This window comes from Eleutherodactylus coqui, chromosome 9 (assembly GCF_035609145.1).
Source record: "Eleutherodactylus coqui strain aEleCoq1 chromosome 9, aEleCoq1.hap1, whole genome shotgun sequence".
Taxonomy (NCBI): Eukaryota; Metazoa; Chordata; class Amphibia; order Anura; family Eleutherodactylidae; genus Eleutherodactylus; species Eleutherodactylus coqui.
In genome coordinates, this window is record NC_089845.1 from 46,092,975 (window position 1) to 46,116,088 (window position 23,114).

Here is a 23,114-nt window from a genome sequence, read left to right on the forward strand (position 1 = left end):
ATGTAGAGGGGTAAAATCTTCACCCCCGAGATCTGCGCTGCATTTCTGTCAGATGTGCACATACCCCAATACTTCAACACACCATTAAATACAAACAGAACAAAATTATGATTACACATTCTTATCAACTCATGGGGGCAGATTTATCAGTGCATTGGTTTGCTTCATGTAGCCCTTGCATCACAGAGATTCATTTTTCAACATTTCCCAACAGTAAAAAGGCTTATGCAAAACATGGTTCCTAGCCAACATCCAGTTTCTCAACAGCGAGCTTGAACATCGTACTAACAATAATACATCTCACAGAATTAGGAATGGTGGTGGTTCCTCTGCAATGAGCATGGCTCAATGGTTATTTGCAACTCTGGGGTCCTAGGTTCAAATCCCAGCACGCTTGGTTAGATTAGAACCTACAACTCTAGCACTGCAAGTCAGCAGTACCAACAACTGAGCCACCGCGGCTTGTATTACTGGGGGTCCTAGGTTCTCGTCTGGACTATGATAAACATATGTTGTATGTTATCATTGTGTTCATTCTTCTCAAGCATGGTGGCTCAGTCATTAGCACTGCTGCCTGGCAGTGCTGGAATTGTAGGGTCAAATCTGACCTAGGGTGATGTCTGTATAGGGTTTTTTTATGTTCTCTCTGTTTATTCTTGCTCTTCTAGATCTCTGGCAACGAACCAACAAGTGTTCATAGTGTGGCTGCCTTGCAGTGCTGGAGTTGTAGGTTCAAATCTGACCAAGAGTGACAGCAGTTATTCAAAGTTGATGTTGTCCTTGATGAGATTTGAAGCTTGGACTCCAGCATTGTAAGGAAACAGTGTTAACCACTGAGCCATGTTCACTGAAGAGCCACCGCTACCACACAAACTCAAAGAAAAATGGGTTGCCTTTAAGTTCCAATTTAAAAAAAAAAGGGGTGTGGGGGGGGGGGGGGGGGGGGGAAGGGAGGGAATGGAGGCTTATTTGTATTCCATTTCCGAAACTGTAAACTGTTTTTTGATCCAATGTAAAAAACGGAATGAAGAACACAAAAACGGATTGAAACTGAAGACCACCCGCTTCAATGCATTTCTAACATTATCTTTCCGTTTTACTGCTCCGACGATGGATCAGCAAAACTTAGTGTGAAAAGGAGCTTATTACTTTAACCCTTTCCAATCCACTGTCTGACGTCTAAAGACATTCTGATTGAAGGCTGTACAGCTTCCAATGTTGGAAGATGTCCGGCAGGGTATTCTTACTGTATATTACACTGGCCGCTCTGTTGTCGGGGGCTTCTCCAGCATGTCCCATACCGCAGTAATGGCTCTAGCCAGCAGGTGATGCCATTGTATAATGGCAGAAAGAGAAAAGGAAACCTAGAAAAAGGAAACCCTAGGAAACCCTGAATCCAAAATTGGATTGCAAATGGTTAATCTACATTGCACTTAATGAGTGTCACAATTTATACATCAAAATGACCATCCAGATATGCGAAGCGGTTTATCTCATCTACTTGTCCTTACATTATATAAAGGCAATCAGCATCTGTTAAACAATGTAAATTTATTTGTAGTTAAACCTCTGGCCAGGCAGAAGATAAGTTATCCATCTATACCAGGGGTCCCCAACTCCAGTCCTCAGGGACCACCAACAGGTCATGTTTTCAGGATATCCTATAGTAAGAACACCTGTGGCAATGTCTGAGGCATTCACAAGAATTACATCACCTGTGCAACACTGGGGAAATCCTGAAAACATGACCTGTTGGCGGTCCCTGAGGACTGGAGTTGGGGAACACTGATCTATACCATCTTTAAATATCGTTTGTGGGGGCAATAGAACGGAAAAATCTAAATTTCAGTATCCTTATTGGATTCCCAGTGACCATTCTCGTTCGGGTGGGCTATATTGATATTGAAAAAGCTTTATTAGATCCAGTTCACTGGTGTGCTGTATTGGTTTAGTCTTGTAGATGAGTATTTACTGTAGTGTCCAGATAATAAATCACATTACAAATCATTTTGTACTGCATTGACACATAGGGGGAAACCAATTAACTACACAAAAACACACAGGAATAAAAAAAACAAACAAAAACATTAGACATTTCAAAAAGGATGAAAAAAAAAAAAAAAAATCTTCCCTCCATCTATAGATGGATGTTACAATCTGAAGTCACAGTTTGGCCTTTCAGCATTGCATGAGTCGGCTTAGTATGAACCCCGTGTAATGTGAGCAAAGGGACAAAAAAAAAAAAAATTTGCAAAAATGTACAAACTACAGATGGAATTATTTATTGGTTAAAAAAGAGCCCCCCCATGCACGGAACAGATATGGTCCATACCCAGCATGATTCGGGGTAACGTCATGATATATGCAGCTGTATATACAGATCATTTGGTGTATGAAAACAGACAACTAACTCCCTGTTGTATCATTGACTTAAGAACGGTAAAAATAAAAATGCTATAAAAAAAACCCCCAAAAACTCATGGTCCACTAGAGTGTATGCCTCTGGTAGAGGTAATGGGTCCCCGAGTACCATACATCATTTGAAGACACCAACGCGGTGTCGCGTCCAGTAAAATGCTCGTTAGCGAGCGGAGTGGTGAAATCACCTCCTTGGCTTACAGCAGCAACAAAACAGACAATATGCCTTCACCTCCTCATTAGTTTATCGGATTCCCTTTGGAAAAATATAATCATTTAATGATCGTTAAAGGTTAAAAAAATAAGGGGAAAAAAAATAAAATAAAGTGATTTATACAGTCTGTGAGAACGTCCGTGATTTTCCTTCCGTGCCTTTTCTCCTCAGAATACTGTACAGACGAGGCAGTTTTATCAAGTCCGTGTTTTTACTGTAGACATTTAAGAATATTCCAAGTACGACTAATAATCCAGACCAGATGTATCTGCAGAGGAAAGAAAAGAACCGGATGAGATCCATCGGAACGTTACCAGTCACAGCAATTACAAGCTCCTACCGTAGTAGGAACAACCAGAACATGCTGCCATTTCTGAAAAAAATGACACGGGACCAAAAAAATGCAGCAAATGCAAGAAAAATACGCCAAAGAATGCAATGTTTGTAGGGTTTTCATATTTGACAACTGATCTTCAGCAAACATCTGAACACAGCGTTAAAACCTAGAGTCATAGACTGGTAGAGTTGGAAGGGACCTCCAGGGTCATCACTAAATCATCCCAGACAGATGTCTGTCCAGCCTGTTTGAAGACTTCCATTGAAGGAGAAGTCACCACTTCCCGTGGCAACCTGTTCCACTCATTGAACCCCCTTACTATCTAATCTGTGTCTCCTCCCTTTCAGTTTCATCCAATTGCTTCTAGTCTTTCCTTGTACAAGTGAGAAGAACAAAACACCACACATCAAAAACATGGTGGTTTGCAGAAAAGGAAGGAAGGATGGGTGGTGGGGTGGTGTATGTGTGTGTGTGTGTGTGGGGGGGGGGGGGGGGGGGAGAAGACCTTTTCTAATCCTTGACAACACCTTCTAAAGCATCACTCCTTCCATCTTTAGCCTATCATTCAAACAAGTGGGACACTTCTTTGCCACTGATTGTGTCACATCCACAGCTAAATCCACCAGGTTCTAATATGGAAACATGATGCGATACTTACTGGATGGTGAAAGGTTTCGCAAAAAATAAGAAAGACAGCACTATGGTCATGGCTTTTCTTCCAGTTGTAACTGCAGAAAGAAGGAACACAAGTATTACTTAGATGGAACCATAGTGTGCGCACATAGATTGAGGCTAGTAAGTTTAAAAAAAGTTACTGAAGAGACATTTTCATTAACATGGAACTTGGGTCTAGAGGAACGGACTACTGATCAGATAGAGGTGAAGGTAATTACCCATATGGGGATATGGGCTGCATTCACAGAAGTATCTGGACAGACACAGTTTTTATAATTTTGATAAAAATACTGTAAGAACCGTTTAGGAATTGCAGTTTGTTTTTTTTAAAAAAGATAATCACTTAATATACTTTCTCAGGCTCAAAAAGTAATTAGACAATTGACGGCCGCACACGCCCTGGTGTGGCCCGGCGTAACATTATTTCATCACTAATTGAGAAGATGAAAGATCTGGAGTGGATTCCAAGTGTTGTTTGTATTTGATAGTTGTTCATGGGAATTCTTAATATGTGGTTAATGAGAGGTGACAATGTAACTGAAGGAGGCAATGACTAGGATTTAAAAGCAGGTAGAGAGAAAGAAAGAACTAACTGGTGAGATCAGCAACACCAAAGTGCCGTAAGAACAAAGACGACAACTAAAGTGGATGATCGCAGCATTATCTTCTCAGCAAATAATGATCCCGTCCCAATATCTAGGAAAGATTTCAATTGCGGAATCCACGATCGTCACGTGGACGAGTCGCAGTATTCCGCACCTATTGAAAAAAATAGAACATTCACACGTCCACTCAGACGAGCAGATAGCGATTGTGATTTTGACGAGCGGATTTAAAAATCACAGCATGGTCCATTTTTGTGTGGAATCCACATGGACAGCTTCCATTTAAGTCAATGGAAGCCGTCTGACCCGCAGTGCATCTGCAATTGACATTGTGGATAGGTCGCGGGTTGCCGGCGTCATAGTCTAGTGACGGTGCGGGAAAACCAAATGTTTAAGAAAAATAAGAAATCTGTACTGCACATGACCAACGGCGAGCGTCCACGTCCGCATCACAGAAAAAGTACATATGCAGGGGTTGCCGGCCAGGGTCAGAGCCGAATTCCCCTGTGGTCTCCCGCAAGTCTAATTCAGGTCATTCATGTGCAGCCGGCCTTAGGTATAACATTGTCAAAGACTACAATGAAGAGACGCCTCCATGAATATAAATACAGAGTTATCTCAAACTGCAAAGCACTGCCACAACTGAAAAATGGAGAAGTCACATGAAACTTTGCTTGAAAACATCTAGAACAGCCACCCAGTTCTGGAACAAGGAAAATGAAGGCTTTCCTGACTGCGCTACTGGACGGAGGACTCCAGTGGTTCTTGGATTGTTGCTTAAATGATTTTTATTAGGTTCGGATTTCGCAAGCGGATTTCTGCCGGAACATTAAAAGTCATTATGATTTATCGCAGGACTGACTTTAAATGGAAGCTTCAACGCGTAGATTCGCAGCATGCTGAGCAGGAAGAAAAAAAAACAAAACAAAAACTAAAATACGCAATACATTTCCGCTTGTGGACACCAGACTGCGATTTCCATAAGCATCCTATGGAAAGCGTTTCATGCGTGACCCACGTGCGGATTATCGCCACAGTTTCCACAATTAACAATCGCCCATGGACGGCAGCCCTAAACCTCTCGAATCAAAGGTGAAATTCTATACTTTAATCAAATATAGTATAGATTGCCTTGCTTCAAATCTATTGCGGCGGTGTACACAGGCTGAATTATGAAAGCCATGCCAGTGTTCAAACACATCTGGATCCAACAGTGATGTTGCCCATATCCACATCTAGGTAATTAAAATTGTTGTCTGTCATCTCATTAATGACTGCATGTAAACCCAGCCGCTAGGTTAATGGACATCTCTCTTCAATAAGGCCCAAAGTCCACGGGCGGATTCCGCAGAAAAGCAGGAGTTTAAAAAAAAACAAAAACAAAGACCGCCCCCCCCCCCCGGCGCTTCAGCACACATCCGCGGCGAAGAAAGCAGAAGACCCGGAAGGGTAAACGGGGTTCTCGGCCGCAAGCAGGGTCCGATTCTGCTGCGGGTTCCCATATGTAGTATCTGATCCGCCCGTGGATCATATGTGATCCCGCGCTATCCCCAGGACGTAAGTTTACGTCCTATTGCGGGAAGTACCCTGCTGCCAGGACGTAAATTTACGTCCTGCAGCGGGAATGGGTTAATGGTGTCCTCAATGTGAGAAATACAGGCAGATCCATCCCTTATCCATCATGCAATACCATCAGGGAGGCGTCTGATTGGCTCCACATTTATCCTGCAGCAGGGCAACAACCCCAAGCATCCAGCCAATGTCATTAAGAATGTTCTTAAGTGTAAAAACTTTAATAAAAATCCACAGAGCCCAGGTGTCAACATCATAGAGCGTCTGATCACATGAAGAGACAGAAGGATTTGAGAAAGCTAAATCCACAGAAGATCTGTGCTTGGTTCTCCAAGATGTTTAGAACAACCTTCCTGCCAACTTCCTTAAAAATCTTTGTGCAAGTGTACTTAAAAAAAAAAAAAAATCAAATAAAAATCAATTCTTCTAAGGCAAAAGCGTGGTCACACCAAATATTGATCTGATGTAGTTTCTCTTTTGTTCACTTTGCATTTTACAAATTATGAAAGCATTCCTACTTTGCAGAATTTTTTCCACATGTCCCTAAAACATTTGCACAGTGCTGTATTTTTTATTACTGGGTTCAATGCATCCAGTAAGCTGATAGGCTACCCCTAGTGGAGGCTACAGGCAACAAGCATATCATCTTTTTAGTGGATCAGTTCCCGTAGTATACAGCTCTATTTAACAGCTGCTATTTACAGTGACAGATCCGCTGGGATATTAGTCCAAACGACACAAAAATATGACAGTTTATCCCAAAAATAAGACTTACCCTGATAATAAGCCCTAGCTACACTAGAATTAAAAAAAGAAAAAAAAAAAACCCAAAAAAACACATGCTCACTTAGCCGGCCAGCGTCTAGCTCCTTGCGCTGGTCTCTGATTCTGCGGCAGGTTGCAGTGTCAGTTTGACCGAGGATTCACTTCTTTCTGGTAACAGGGTTTTGAATTACCCCATGCTCCGGCAAGTGAATACTGTAATTGGATCGAGCGCCAGCCAATCAGAGTCTGCATTCGGTCACAGCCATTCAGTGAATGACATCACTGAATGGCTGCGATTGGTTGGATCGAGTGCTGGCTCTGATTGGCTTGCGCTCGATCCAACCACAACACTCACTTGCCGGAGGTGGGGTAATTCAAAACCCTGTTACCAGAAAGCAGAGAATCTTCGGTCAGGCTGACACGGCAACCCACTGCAGCGTCGGAGACCAGTGCGAGGACCTGGAATGCCGTGGACCAGGTGAGTATAAGCCCCCCACCCCTGAAAATAAGACACTGTGCCTCTTGTGGAGCAAAATTTAATATAAGACAGGGTCTTATTTTCAGGGAAACACTATATATACGCAGTACATAAAATGCATACATAACAGGTTGCTAAATTAAAGCATTACCTTGGAGTCCATCAATTGTAATATAAAAAGGAACTGCATCTGCAGCAATTTCCTCACATGCAAATTAGGTATTATTCATATCCCATTCAGGAGTTCTGCTATTCTGTTCCTCTAGTTTAATGATAAGGAGAACTGGCCCGCTATTCAAGGGAGATGGAAAAAATATTCCCAAAGGAAAAAAAGTTAGAGCAGGGCTTCCGTTTCCTCTTGTGCAAAGATACGATTTTCCTTGCGATTGTGTATCCCCTGAATGTGATGTGAAAGAGGCCTTACCCGTACCCCACGCTTGACTGTTGGGTAAAGATGGAATTGCTTGAAATGCCTCAGATGGCAAATATAAAAATTGTGTAGATGATGTATATTGATGATGCAATCTAACATGTTAAATTAGCTCCAAATATAGAACCTATTCCAATAGTCTATTTCCCGTAATATGCTTCCACAATGCAAGCAGTGCCGACATGCAAACTTCTGAAGCCACAGAAGTCGATGTAATACAGGGCTCCTTAGTGGACTACTGTGTGTTGTGCACTACGCAAATTTAATCTCAAACATGTACCATTATCCAGGGCATCCAAGGCACATTATCTCAGGTCTCTACTTTAAACCACACGGTTCTACCTGAAAATTGCATTTTGTCATCGCCCTTACCCAACATTGCTCCATCTATATGTCAGAAACTTGGTCATATATGTTTATCAATTGTGGGGGGATTAAATGAAATAAAATTACCTGTCACAGCAACAAGAGCGCCAAAGATTTTAATCAATGCAAGAACAAAAGAAATCCCAAAATAGCCAGTCAGGGAGAAAAAGAACGCATAACCATATGTCTGAAAGGGAAACTAAAGAGGCAAGACGTTAGAACAAAGAAAAACAATATAGAACAATATATACAAATTGAAAAAAAAAAAAAAAGTTATATCATAATCCATAAATATATATATAAAAAAATAATATATATCTATATCATAAAAAAAAATACTATCTGAAAAAAAAATATATATACATATACACATTATATATATATATATATATATATATATATATATATACATATACACACACACTTTTTCATATATTAGAAAAAAACCTTCTGATACATTTATATATATTTGCCCCATATATTTATACTGTGCATATATACATACAACACAATATAAATCTATTCTATTTGATATGTAGAAATCTCTCCCAGCTCCTTATGCGCTATCCAGAAGTACATTCATCTTACACTTAGTGATCATCTAGATAAGGTTAAGATATTTTAGATGATGTAGGGTCTGATGCGCCCCGGTGTACATGTTTAAAATGAAAGAGGTGACATTCTAAAAGGAATGAGCTCAGTAAATATACAACCTGACTGATGTATTAATTCTGAATAAATAAAACATGCCATTACAGTGTTTTTTCATGGAAGGAAGAAAAAAAATTTATTTGCGAAGCTAGTATACGGCTTGAAGGTAGTGCCTATTCAGCAGCCTCTGCATAACATGACATGTATATTTTATGCTGTCATGCACTATTGCCTTGCATTAATGTAGTTCTCAGTCGGATACCAGACACTTTTTTCTAATATATCAAGCTGCTATTTGCGCACTTACCTTGGAACAGAACGCTACAGCGGGAGTCAATCCACTGGTAAATGCCAAGCCCAGTAGAATGTAAACAAATCCTATGGAATAGGAATACAGAACCTGAAAAGGATAACAGGGAATGTACATTTCATCAAGAACAAGAGATCCGACTGCCACGACAAGGTGCAGTTAACAGACAACATGGGTTTAAAGCAAAAATTAGGAAAAATATTTAGGGTGGTTTCACACCGGCACCCGGGGTTCTACTTTTCTGCTGTGTTTGGGATGCAGGCAAGGACAATCCCCACGGCTGAACGGCTCCGTCTCAGGACAGAACCCAGCGGATCCCACTGGCAACAATGGGGTTTGTACGGTTTCTGCTCAGCTACCCAACTTTTAGATGGAAGAAAGCGCTGGTATTTCGAGCTGAATCTGAGGAGGTTCCAACATAGATGTGAAACCACCCTTACTGATAAAGTTCTGCCTTCTCTTTTGGTATGAGCATCATGAGCGCTATTAAAAGTTTCTCATTGGGCGCATCGATAACATACGTTTAATTAGAAACAAACGACTTAAATACTTGATGGCCCCCGTCGACTTTCTGCTTTTTCTCTTCTTGCCTTCTCCTAGGGTGGATCTAGGCTTCTGTCAGGCGTGCTCCATTTCATTTGTTGTTGATTTTCCAACCATGTCTGCTGGAACTTTGCTTTAAGCATCTACTCCCCTTTCAGTAAAATAACCTTTTTTTGATATTGCTTCTGATCTTCACCCCTACTGGTCTCAGATTGCGCCCCCTTGTTCTAGTGCTTAGCTTCCCAACAGCACTTCCCTCCTGAACCTCACATATAACTAACACATTTAAAAGTTTCCCTCTTGTTCCCCCTCTCCTCCAGGATACACAGATTAAGTTCTTTTAAGACTTCCCTGGTATTTTATGCTTAAAGGGGCTTGTTACATCAATTTTAATTTTGTACGGCCTGCATTTGTGGTCAGCACCAAGTTCCATAGTGCATATTTCATGAGCCCTCTGTAGCGGTTTACTGGGGCTGCATCTTGCTTACATGCTTTGTAATGGCACCGCACCACTTCCAGGCTGGCCAGCAGGGTCATATCCCAGACGGAGTAGCACTGGCTTCTATACCTGTGCTGATTCCGCCCTTCCTCTGCAGTGCATAACTCAAAGTGGGCTTTGGCTCCTCCGTGAACTGAGCATGTGCAAGTATTGCTTGGTACTGTGCATGTGCACGCAATCACAGACGACCAGGAACTCTACATTTCCGGCAAAGGCAGTGAAATTATATCACTAGTGACGTGGTGTTGACTGACCGGGCCGGAGGTACAAGCTAGGGATCGACGTGACATCCGTGGATCCAGTAAAACTGCTCTGATTTGGGTCAAGTGACCCGTGTTGAGAAGGCCATGCGCACATGCCTCGAGAAATTGGTTGCAGTGAGGTGCAGCTGACACCAATTTATTATAGTGACAAACCCCCTTGAAGACTTTCCACCATATTTAAAGCCCATTTTCAGCTTTGTTCTATTTTAATCAATGTCTTTTTATAGATTAGTTCTTCAAACTTGTACACAATATTCCAGATGTGATCTCCCCGGAGTTCCTTACAGTGGGATCACAATCTCCCTCTTTCTACCGCAATGCCTCTAGCTATGCAGTTGAGCATCCTACTTGCTTTCCCGGCTTTTTGACAACACTGTGGCCTCATTTTGAAGCCTTCAGCAATCAGAGCCCTAAATCCTTCTCTTCTTAAGTCCTGATAACACGGAACAGCCGATAAAATACTCAGATCCCCCCCCCCCCCCCCCGAGCATTATTTTACATTTGGAGACACTAAACTGAAGTTTACATTGTTTTGGCTATTTGTCCAATAAAAGCTAAATCATTTTGCATGTCAGACATCAGAGGTGGTATCAGCTCTATTAGGAACTCATGTCATCGACAGACAGACAAGACCTACAAAGAAAAAGGGGAATTTTTTCTTACCGATAATTCCCTTTCTGGAAGACATCATGACAGCATACGCTGGAGGTTGCTCACCTGCTGACCTGAAGGGACAGGAAGAGGCAGAATATAAAAAGCACCTCCCCTCCACCAACACCAGTGCGTTCCAAATGACCACAGTGACCAGTTACTTAACCAGAAGGTGTGTTTTTATTGACATCACACACCTCAGAAAACAAAGTTAAAGCATACACATTACCTCATGTGTTGGACAAACTAGGGTAACCATGTTGGTAAGGGGGGGAAAAAAGCCCGTATGCTGTCATGATGTCTTCCAGAAAGGGAATTATCGGTAAGAAAAAATTCCCCTTTTCCCCATGACATCATGACAGCATACGCTGGAGGAATACCAAATAAGTGGCATGGGCTTTTTAGGGAGGGATTACGGCTTGGAGCACCTTCCTACCGAAGGATGCGTCCTGGCTATATTTAAAGTCCAGCCTATAATGTTTAATGAAAGTATGGCCTGAAGTCCATGTGGCTGCGTTACAGATTTGCTCAATCGATGCGTGCGCTCTCTCCGCCCAAGAGGATGCCACCGCTCTCGTTGAGTGGGCCTTCAATCCTTCTGGAGGGGGGATGCCCTTGGCCTTGTAAGCCTCCTGGATGGCTCTCCTGAGCCACCTGGCGATCGCATCTTTAGAAGCGGCCTTTCCTTTGGCCTGCCCCTGAAATTGAACGAAAAGTTTGTCAGACTTCCTGAAACTTTCTGTTGCCTCGAGGTACGCTAGTACCGCTCTTTTGACGTCTATATTATGGAGCTTTTGTTCTTTTGCATTTTTGAAATTTTGGCAAAAGGCTGGAATAACTATTGGTTGGCCCCTGTGGAAATCTGACAATACTTTAGGCTGGAAGGATGGGTCTAAAGAAAAAACTATTTTATCCGGGTGGATAGTCATATATGGGGCCCTTCGTGAGAGGGCCTGGATTTCCCCCACGCGTCTGGCTGACGTAACTGCCACAAGCAGGGCTACCTTGTATGTCAGCCAGGCGATGGATAGATCCGTAATCGGTTCAAATGGGGGGTCGCATAAGGCCTGAAGGACTATGGTTAGATCCCAGGGTGGTGCCGTGGGCCGTGTGAATGGATGTAATCTGCTCGCCCCTCTAAGAAATCTCCTAATCCACCTGTGCTCCGCCAGCGCGAGATCGAAGAATGCCCCCAAGGCCGCAATTTGGACTTTGAGTGTATTCGGACTCAAACCTTTATCCAGGCCCGCCTGGAGAAAATCTAAGATTTTCCGGACGTCTGGCTGATCCAGCTGCTGGATGTCCTGGCCTAACCACTCCGAAAATTTTTTCCAGACTTTGGAGTAGATTTTGTGTGTCGAGGGTTTAAGGCTCTCGCTAATGGTGGAAATAACCTTAGGGGAAAGACCCTTTCCTAGGAACTTTACCCGCTCAAGCTCCAGGCCGTAAGCCTGAACTTGTGAACTTCCGGGTAAAGAAGAGGGCCCTGCGACAGTAGGTCCGGTCTTGTTGGAAGGTGGAAGGGCTCTCCCACTGACAGGGATCTCAGGAGGGGGAACCACGGTCTTTTGGGCCAATATGGTGCTACAAAAATTACTGTTAGGGTTGACTGCAGTAATTTCCTTAGCAGAAGCGGGATTAGTGGTAGAGGGGGAAAGGCATACGCTAGGTCCCAATCCCAGGGGTGAGAGAGAGCGTCCGTGCCCAGGGCCTGTTTCTCTGCGCCTCTGGAAAAGAAAAGCCGGCATTTGGTGTTTGCGCTTGACGCAAAGAGGTCTACTTCTGGTACCCCCCACTTCTCCACAAGAAGGCTGAACACCTCTGGATGGAGTTCCCACTCTCCTGGGTCCACTTTCCTTCTGCTTAAAAAGTCCGCGGCTGAGTTCTCGGCTCCTCTTATATGAAAGGCCGATAGGGACTTTGTTGTGCCTTCCGCCCATTGAAGGATCCGCCCCGCCAGTCGTTGTAGTGGAGGATTCCTGGTGGTACCCTGGTGGCGAATGAGTGATACTGTTGTCATATTGTCTGAGAAGATCCTCACATGTTTCGCCACTAATCGTGTTTGCAGGCTACGCAGGGATTTCCATACAGCTTTAAGCTCCCTAAAGTTCGATGAGCTAGCTTTCTCGTGAACGTCCCAGGCCCCCTGTACATAACCGCCTTCAAAGTGGGCCCCCCACCCTTTGGCGCTGGCATCGGTCGTGATTATTACGGCCGGGTCCAAATTCCAATCGGATGCCTGAGACAGGTTGTCCGACGACACCCACCAACGGAGAGAAGCTCTGGCTTCCGCAGAAATAGGGATTGTCTGATCAAGCGAAGCCTGCAACTTGTCCCAATTCCGGAGAATTAGTGACTGGAGTCCGCGACTGTGGAATTGGGCCCAGGGGACCACGCCGATGCACGAAGTCATTAGTCCCAGGATCCGCATTGCGTCTCTTATCGTTACCCTATGTTTTTTATATAGGTTGGAACATTCTTCTATGATAAGATGTTTTCTTAGGGGAGGAAGGGACGAATTTTGTAGACTGGAATCCAGAATGACACCCAGGAATTTCTTCCTGGTTTCTGGCTCCATGTTGGATTTTGACTCGTTAACAATCCAGCCAAGCTCCTTAAATAACTGCAATGTGGACTCCAAGTGTGATCTCAGAGTAGATGGGGAATCTGCCACCAACAGGAAGTCGTCTAAGTAGGGGATGATCATGACACCCTGGTTTCGTAAGAAGGCCACCATTTCCATCACGACCTTGGAAAAAATTCGCGGAGCCGAGGAGATTCCAAATGGTAGGCAGACGAACTGGAAGTGGCGGATTTCCCCCTCCACCCTCAGCGCAAACCTCAGGAATTTTTGTGAGTTGGCGTAAATAGGGATATGAAAATAGGCATCCTTAAGGTCTATTGTAGCCATTACGTTATCCCTGGCAATTAAAGGAGTTGCAGTTCTAATGGTTTCCATTTTGAATCTCCTATATTCAATGAATTTATTCAGTTGTTTTAAATTGATAATGGTGCGGTGGGAGCCGTCTGGTTTGGGAACCAGAAAGAGGGGGGAATAGAAGCCTTTTCCCTGTTCCTTCTTAGGGACTGGGATAATCGCGCCGAGACCCTGTAGGTTCCGTATGCCCTCCAACAGAGCCTGTTCTAGGCCTGGAGACTGGGTTGGGGTTATCATAAACCTGTCCGGGGGGCGGGATAGTAGCTCGATCCTGTACCCCTCCGCCACTAGGTGCAGTACCCACTCATTAGTTGTAATACTACGCCAGCTATTGGAATAGCGAGCCAGTCTACCCCCTACCGGGCCCGAAAGTATGGGCTGAGGGACAAAAGTTAAAGTCTTACCCCTTCCGCCCTTTGGATAAGACCATCTTCCGGTCTTTCCCTTCCCGGCGTACGTAGACGAGGGATGAGGGGTGAAGGGTCTCTTGGGTGGTCTGGTGGCAGGCAGTCCGTGACTCTTGTCAGCTGCTTTCTCCAGCAGACGATCCAGGTCTGGTCCGAATATACGCCCGCCCCGGAACGGTAGGGTACATAGCCTATTTTTGGACGCAGCGTCCCCTGACCACTCTTTCACCCACACTGCCCTTCTGGCGGTGTTCGATAGGGCTGCCATGCGGGCTCCGAGGCGGACTGTTTCCATCGAAGCATCTGCCAGGAACCCTGTTGCCATTCGCAGCAGAGGGATGCCGCTTGCGAACTCCTCCCTAGGGGCTTTTTGGTCGACTAGGGCTGCGAATTGGTCCAACCAGATTGCCATGGAACGAGCCACGGAAGTGGCCGCGATGTTAGCTTTCATGATGAGACCGGAGGTGGACCAGGCTTTACGCATGGATGTGTCCACCTTATGGTCCAACGGGTCCTTTAAGTGGGATGTATCCTCAAAGGGCAACCCGGACTTTCTGGATACCATGGCAATTGCAGTATCGACTTTAGGTATCTCGTCCAAAAAGGACACTTCATCTCCCGGAAATAACAGGCGTTCTTTAAATTCCCTGGGGATTAGCGGAGCCTGATCCACGCTCTCCCACTCATTTAGGATCAGCTGCTTGAGTGTGGCGTTTACGGGGAATGAAGATTTTTGTTGCGGGAGTAACCCCGCGAACATATCCTCCTGGACTGTGCGGGGTTGCTGCACGTCTTCCTCCACCTGCATGGTCCTGCGTACTGCTTTCAGCAGTTGATCCATGTCCGCGGTAGAGAAAAGATATTTCTTGTCCTCCTGCGTCACTTCCCCGTCAAAATCCACATTTTCCGCTATGTCGGAGTCAGACTCAGACACCGCCGGAACCGACCTGCGTGTAACCCCGGAAGGCCCAGGTTGGAGGTCCGAGAGGGAGGACTGCACTTCTTCTCGGACGACTGACCGAATTTCGGCCATAAGGGAAGTTTTTTCCTCCTGCATAATTTTCGCGGAGCAGGTAGCGCATAGCGTTTTGGTGCAGGAGTCGTCAAGTTTGGTTAGACATACTGGACATTTTTTACTCTTGCGTCTAGCCTCCCTTGGTTTTTGAGTATCCCTGTCCTGTAAGACAAGGGAAACTCTGTTAGTGGGGAAGTGTATGTAGTGCAGGTGTAGGTTGGTCCACTGGACCACTTACAGTTAGGAGGGTCTCTGGGTCCTCTCTGGTCGACATCTTGCGCCTTGCAGGAACGCTTCCTGTGCTTAGGATCGTTCCTTAGCGTGGAGAAACACCACCAGCTGATGCAGGGGCAGCGGATTTTTGAATTTGGCGCCGGCCGCGCCAGGCCACGCCCCCTTTGCGGAGCGTCCGACGTCACCGCGCTGTATCCGAAGCCACGCCCCCTGGAGCGCTCCTGTCGGCCCTGGACCCGGAGATGGCGGCCGCCGCCGCAATGACGGCCGCAGTGGTGCCGGCAGCCCGTACTTGGACCCCGGCCCACCGGAGATGGCGGCCGCCGCCCGAAATGACGGCCGCAGTGGTGCCGGCAACCCGTACTTGGGCCCCGGCCCACGCAGTCCCCGGAAAGCTCCCAGATGGGGTCCTTCCCACTGGGTTTGCCGGGGCTGCCCGAAAGATCCACGCCGCCGCTTCGCCGGTAAGTCCTCCTCCGGCATGGGACAGCGTTGCTGGAGTTCTGCCGCTGCTGTCCTGAAGGGACAGGAAAAACACTGGTGTTGGTGGAGGGGAGGTGCTTTTTATATTCTGCCTCTTCCTGTCCCTTCAGGTCAGCAGGTGAGCAACCTCCAGCGTATGCTGTCATGATGTCATGGGGAAATGTTAACTATAGGCACATTAAAATGAATAGGACCCAGGACAGAACCTTGTGGTAATCTGTGCCCATTCTGAATACCCACCATTACCACAAGTTAGATTGGACCCCTGTAATGTGGTATATCAGCCACTACTGCTCTAGGGAAAATGAAGCTTTTATATAGCAGGAACATCCATGGAATAAACTTTGTAGTGGATAGGTGACAAGACCTGGATTAGATTCTTTTTAGGATTTTCACGTAATATGAAAATAATATACCCCTTACCATTTCTGAATTGGATCCATTGTGTAATTTCATAGCTTTTTCTTGCACATTTCCTATTACAGCATCAGCACAGAGTGCAAGGGAAATGAGCAGCACACCTATAAAAAAAAAGGAAAAATATAAACAAGTTTACCTATTACCCCTAAAATGTGCACAAGAAATGTACAGCAATACTGTAAACACACCGTTACCTCAACATTTGCCAAATAGCAAGGTTAAATTTTAATTAAGGGGGTTGTACCAGAATTAAAAGTTATCCCCTATCCACAAGATATAGGATAACTTGCTAATTGGTGGTGGGGTGTATGTGTATGGGGGTGGGGGGGTTGTGTGTGTATGGGGGGTGGTTGTCTCACGACCGAGATACCCAACGATCCTGAGAACGGTAATCCTGTGTCCGTATGTTATCGCTACTGTGGTTACGCTTCTCTCACCCGCGGTGACATCACAGTGAATTGAGCATTGGCCGTGCATTTATTTCAATGTGGCTGACGGAAATACCCAAGCGCTTCTGCTCAGCTATCTCACTGAAAATGAACAGAGCGACAACACATTTGCATGACCAGTGCTCCATTCATTCTCCTTCTCACTGCGGAGGGTGCAGAAGTAATCTTGCAGTCAGGAGGAAGAGGCAAAGGACCCCCGTTCTCAGGATCGGTGGGACCCCCACTGATCAGCAAGTTATCCCCCATCCCGTGGATAGAGAATAACTTGTAATTTAGATACAACCGTTTCAAAAAAAAAAAAAAAGACCAAAAGGCAAAATGTTCCTCCGGTGTAACTACTAATTGATGGCAATGACTGCGTAAAAACAGCAATTTATAGGCGAAAACTCTTAGCGTTGTCTCTGCCCAAGCGCACAGGAAGCGACGGAAGCCCTGATCCATGCGGGGGTTTATGATAAGAATATTTGTACGAGACGGCATAAGAGTATGCTTTTGTTTATACTAGCTGAATAGTTTTGCTCCCTTTAGGCAAAAATGTCATCTGAATAGATTTGTCCCTCACAATGTTCAAAGGAATCTGATTAAATTATGTAAGTAGAGCTTCAGCTGGAATCAGACTAGTTTATGTATCAATGTTTCTGAGAAATTTATGAGTAAAAGTCAAGTGAAGTCAATTTGGCATTTAGTAACTAGCATCCAAACGGCTTCCCTTAGGCAACTGAATCCTTAAGAATTTTTCATTTGAAAGTTAATATAAAATAGAGAAAGTAGTATGTTTTCTGAAAGCCTCGATGCCTGCGAGACTTTTGCTGGTTTATGCATTTATCCATGCATATGCTAGTGTCAATACTCATTTAACATATGTTACCTAATACACCGCCTTTGCAAAAGAATAATATGTTGTAATAAACTCCAGTTCGTAGCCTTCTTTTTTTTTCTTTTCTCCCCTTTCTTATTGTCTGTTCCGCTCCACTTTTATATACAAAGAGATACGCTACTGTGACTACAGTTACTTTTGTTAAAACGGCGTGGTGAGCAAATCCAATTACCGATATTTGCATACTGCATATGCTCATCGGCTGAACGTTGCCGCTCAGATCTCATTTCAAGTAATAGATTTGATTTGCATTTAAGACAAGTACAGTAAGACATCAGCCGTACATTCTTGGCAACTAAAAACTTTACAAAGTCGCTGTCTGCAGAACATCGACTGGCCTGACGCTGTACAGATTAATACTGCAGTGGAGACAGATCGATCACATGAATAGACTGGCAGTCCATATCGAGTTCCATCTGTCAAAATACTAACGACCACCTGTGTGTGTGACTGTGCGCATCACCGTCATGTGATCAGTCATTGGGGCTCCGAGTTCCGCCCCTGATCACATGATGGTGACATCATCGCAGGTCCTAAAACATGCAGTGCCTGACAGCAGCCGTGTACTGGCAGGACCTGTGATGATGTCACCATCATCTGATATTGGGTGGGGGGGGGGGGTTCAGAGCCACAGTGACTGATCACATGATGGTGACATCACCACAGGTCTTGTAAGCACACTGCTGCTGTCCAGCTCTGCTGGTTTAGGACTTGTGACCAACTCCAATACCTTTCACTATGCTATATCAGTAAGCAGCACATTGCGCCACCAGAAATACTGGCTGAAGGGGAAATTCCGTGAGATCACATTAGGCACTGACCTATAGGCACTCAGACCATAGACTAATGATCAACATGTTATTGTAGTCTGCAGTTTGAAGAAAGGGAAAAAAATGGTTATGGGTCCTATATTGTATTTCTCAAACTTTATCATAATTTCTGCATGGTTTTAAAGATCTCTGCTTCCTGTCATTCACTAGAAACCTTTAACTTTTATTATCCTGTAGAAGTAAATAACGGCAGTGCAGTTATCAGAGCTGTATCTTATTACAAGAACTTCAGGAAGTCATCTGCAACTGATACAGTAAATACGGTAGGTTGTATAACTTTGCATTACACAAAGACTAACCTAACGAAAACCTCACTAGTCGCATTTACCCGAGAGAACGAGCTAGTGATGTCATCGCCAGTTCTTTCACGCTCGTGCAGCCTGTTTAGACAGGCAAATCATCGTTATAAATGTGAAATGCTGAACGATTCCCAAGTCAAAGACTGAACAATCAGTGTTTAAATGGAATGAGCAGCTAACGACCCGATCATTATTTATGTTGGCTGAAACTGGACAACGTTCGCTTGTTTGAACGGCTTTCTGAATAAAAATAGTTTTGCCTAAACGCAGCATAAATCAACCCTTTCCATCCAGAAACTGGCGATTATTTGCTGTTATTCCCACAGTAGGAGAAATATAACATTATGTGGCAACAACCCACATACATGCAATGCACGGACACTAGAGATGAGCGAGCGTACTCGGAAAAGCACTACTCGCTCGAGTAATTTGCTTTATCCGAGTATCGCTGTGCTCGTCCCTGAAGATTCGGGTGCCGACACGGAGCGGGAAGCTGCAGGGGAGAGCGGGGAGATCTTTCTCTCCCCCTTTCCCGCCTGCTCTCCCCTGCTCCCCGCTGCGACTCACCTGTCAGCCGCAGCGGCACCCGAATCTTCAGGGACGAGCACAGCGATACTCGGATAAAGCAAATTACTCGAGCGAGTAGTGCTTTTCCGAGTACGCTCGCTCATCTCTAATGGACACACTGATCTTAACCCCTTCAGCACCAAAGATTTTTAATTTATTTTTTGTCCCCACTTTCCAAAGCCATAGCTTTTTTTTCCCCATTGACCTAGCTGTATGAGGGCTTGCTTTTTTTTAAAGGTATCATTTAGTCTATTATAACATGTACAGAAAAAAAAAAAAAGTACTTCAAAAAATTTTTAAGTGGGAAAAAAAATTTAAAAAATGCAGTTACACCATTTCTGGGGATGGTTTCTTATTTACAGCATGCACAGTGCAGTAAAAATGACATATGAACTTTGTTCTATGGGTCAGTACCATTACGGCGATAAGAAATTTATACTATTTAATGTCTCTACTTTCATAAAAGTTTTTTTTTTTTTTTTAAACATTTCTTTTCGTCACCACATGCTGAGACCCGCAACTTTTAGAAAAAAATTTTCGTTGATTGGGCAGTGTGAGAATTCAATTTCTGTGGGGTTTATTACTACTATTTTGAGAAACATGTCTTTGATCTTTTTAGAAAAAAACAAAAAAAAAAAAAAAAAACCCTTGCAATTCTGGCATGCTGTACTTTTTTTTTTTTTTTTCCTTAAATGGCCTTCACCATGAGGGATTAAAAATTGTAATATTTTAATAGTTTGACCTTTTAAACACACACACACACACACATTAGGTATCACCGTGTTTTGTTTGCTTTTTAATTGTTTTTGTGTGGGAAAACTGTTTTTAAATTTAAATATTTCTTTATTTTTTTTATTTTTTTTCTACTACTAAAGTTTTATTTTCTCACAGTTCTATTTAGTCCCCACTGGGGACTTGAAATCATCTGATTGCTTGTACTATATAATGTAATACTGTATTGCAGTATATAAACCTTTTCAATGTTGCCCATGAAGCCCCACCAAGAGCAGGGCATGATGTTATCTATTCATGACATCCCTGGGAGCTTTTAGTAGGCTCTGGGTTGCCATACTCGCCCATCGGCATCCACGGATCACACTGCAGGTGATGACTCCCTCTCCTTCTGACTGTTTAGATGCAAGGTTAGTTTTTAAACAGTTGACTGCTGCAATAAGACCTAACTCATCACATCAGTTGCCGATGGCTGCCAGCTGTCAAAAACAGCTAATAGCCGCCGGACATGGAGCAGACTCAGCTCCCAAGCTCGCTTCATACACCTTTTAGAACTGCATGACATATATTTACGTTATAAAAAAAAAACTCAATGCAGAAAGTAGGCTTGCTTAAAGTGGTAACTGACTGCTCAACCATGCCATACACTTGTATTATCAGCTGACTACAGCCAAAAAGGTTTCAAACAAAGTTTGGCCGAAATTGGCTAACTTTTATCCTATGTATATAGACAGCTTTACATAGCAGGTCATGATACCCCCTTCATTTATTGAAACTATAATACCCCTACAAGGAAGAGCGGTGTTGTGCCCTTGTGATCCGTTTTAGTATTTATTTGTATACCCCATGAAATAATGTTGGCACACCTCTCCTTTGGGCCCTGTATACTGCAATGTAGAGGCTGATCCTTTGGAAAATGGCAGCATCCACTTGTCAATAGGATTATTTCAGAAGGAATTACAGAGGACTGGCGAAATACAGGCGCCCAAGAACCTCTGTAAAGGGTTGTCTGAGTTTTACAATTTTTTTCCTCCCTAAACAGCTGGCCATGCATCAAAATAACAAAAGAAACTATGCTGCAGCCAATCAGGGGCAACCTTATTATCCATTCTCCTGGCATCAGCGCTCACATCCTGAGTGTCATAATGCCAGGAATGGTGATGTTACGGGCTCTGATTGGCTGAAGTGGTCATTTGACATCTGCTGTCAGCAGATATCGGGATCATCTCAAGGGCTGGTACACTGGAAGAGAAGAGCAAAAGTATAGTTTATTTTGCTATTTCGACACGACCATCGGTTTAAAAAAAAAGAAAAAAAGTTTTTTTTTAAAACTTGGACAATCCCTTTAAGAAGCTCTCTGCTGCGCACGTGCTGCATATAGCACACCATGTTTTAGCCGTCTGAGTATAACTAGCGGGGGTTGGAATTAATTGCAATCAAGGCTGAATTTTCTGTTTTATCTAGAAGTGTACCTTACAAAGAAAAAACACAATTACAAGAATTCAAGAATGAATCATACAGGTAATTAGATGGCAAAATAAGCATGATCCCCGACAGATAATTCACTGTACGGCCCTATTGGACTCCAGCTTCTTACCCGTCACGTTGAAGTTTGGTGCAACTGTACTATCGGCCAGTGTAAACCATATGAGACCAGCGCTCATGCATAAAGCTGCAGTGACATCCACAGCATTATACCGCTTCCCTGCAGACAAAGTAAAAGAAGTGATGTCCACATATCTTTACCCAATCCTATCTTAACCTTGCCAAGAAAACTCTACAGGTTAGGCAATTACAAGCAGAAATATTAAGAAAAAAAAGGAAATAAAAAAAACATTTAAAAACACAAGTATGGGGAAATAATTTGGGCCACGGTCTTATGCACTACAGCTTCCATTCCTTTGCATGAGGGATAGCACATGTGCCCAACAGACACCATTGAGCGATAAAGAAGTCCTTTGGTTACGATTTTAATAGAGATGAGCGAGTATACTCGCTAAGGCACATTACTCGAGCGAGTGGTGCCTTAGCCGAGTATCTCCCCGCTCATCTCTAAAGATTCGGGGGCCGGCGGGGGAGAGCGGGGAGGAACAGAGGGGAGATCTCTCTCTCCCTCTCTCTCACCCGCTCCCCGCCGCAACTCACCTGTCACCCGCGCCGGCCCCCGAATCTTTAGAGACGAGCGGGGAGATACTCGGCTAAGGCACTACTCGCTCGAGTAGTGTGCCTTAGCAAGTATACTCGCTCATCTCTAGATTTTAGCGTTCGTTATTTCGATAACAAACGTAATGCTGCATGCCACGTTTTTTTAGTTAAATATGAAGTATCTGCGACAGAAGCCCAAACTAGACCTCAGACACAAGTGCAAAAGGGTCTAAAAGAGCCGAGAGAGTTGACATGCTTCTTATAGTTCATGCAAACATTTAGTTTGCGTTAACCCCTTAACAGTTTAGCATGAGTTCTGTTCATGGTGCAGGAAAAAGACATTTGTGGATGAACAGAGCTCATTCTACCTCAAACGGCTGTAGCTCTAGTTCTAGCAGCTTCTTGGCATTAAAAGCATGTCGGTAGCACTTACAGAACTAGAGCTACAGCCACTTGAAGTGGGATCGGGGAGGAGGGACAAGTAAGCAGCATAGAGCATCTGTCCTTCCCCATCCCAGGGAGAGGGTGACATCAATCAGAGAGGAGATTTGCTCTCTCATTTTCCCACATGGTGCTCTTTCTTTCACAGAAAAGTAGTGAAAAGATGAAGACTCTCTTATAATCACTCCTCTACACTCTTTAAACCCACAGATGCTGTAGTCATTGCAGACCACAGCATCTAAATGTTTTTACAAGGCTTTAAATATTGAAAAGAATCAAATGCAAATAATTGGTATTGCTACATTAACTACAACCTGCACTATAAAATAGTACATTTATCCAGCACAGTAAATTCCGTTGAATAAAAAAAAACAAAAAAACCCAAAAAACAGCAGTATTCTGTTAATGCGGCTCACCCAAAATTGGAATAAAAATAAATCCGAGTTTTATGCATGTGTGTGTATGTAATGTAATATATATATATATATATATATATATAT

The 23,114-nt window shown here is 43.9% G+C and overlaps 1 protein-coding gene across 2 annotated transcripts in view; it reads right to left on the minus strand.

The window, feature by feature from the left end:
* Positions 1-1,534: 1,534 nt before the first annotated feature.
* SLC35B3 (solute carrier family 35 member B3) overlaps positions 1,535-23,114 on the minus strand; it is a 38,799-nt gene continuing 17,219 nt past the window's right edge. For both annotated transcript variants that reach the window (XM_066579340.1, XM_066579341.1), the window contains exons 5-10: positions 21,626-21,733; positions 16,278-16,375; positions 8,819-8,911; positions 7,948-8,059; positions 3,628-3,697; positions 1,535-2,900 (exon numbers count right to left, since the gene is read on the minus strand). In XM_066579340.1, coding sequence (XP_066435437.1) covers positions 2,750-2,900; positions 3,628-3,697; positions 7,948-8,059; positions 8,819-8,911; positions 16,278-16,375; positions 21,626-21,733 — 632 coding nt within the window. In that variant the 3' untranslated portion in view covers positions 1,535-2,749. The remainder of the gene's footprint in view (positions 2,901-3,627; positions 3,698-7,947; positions 8,060-8,818; positions 8,912-16,277; positions 16,376-21,625; positions 21,734-23,114) is intronic.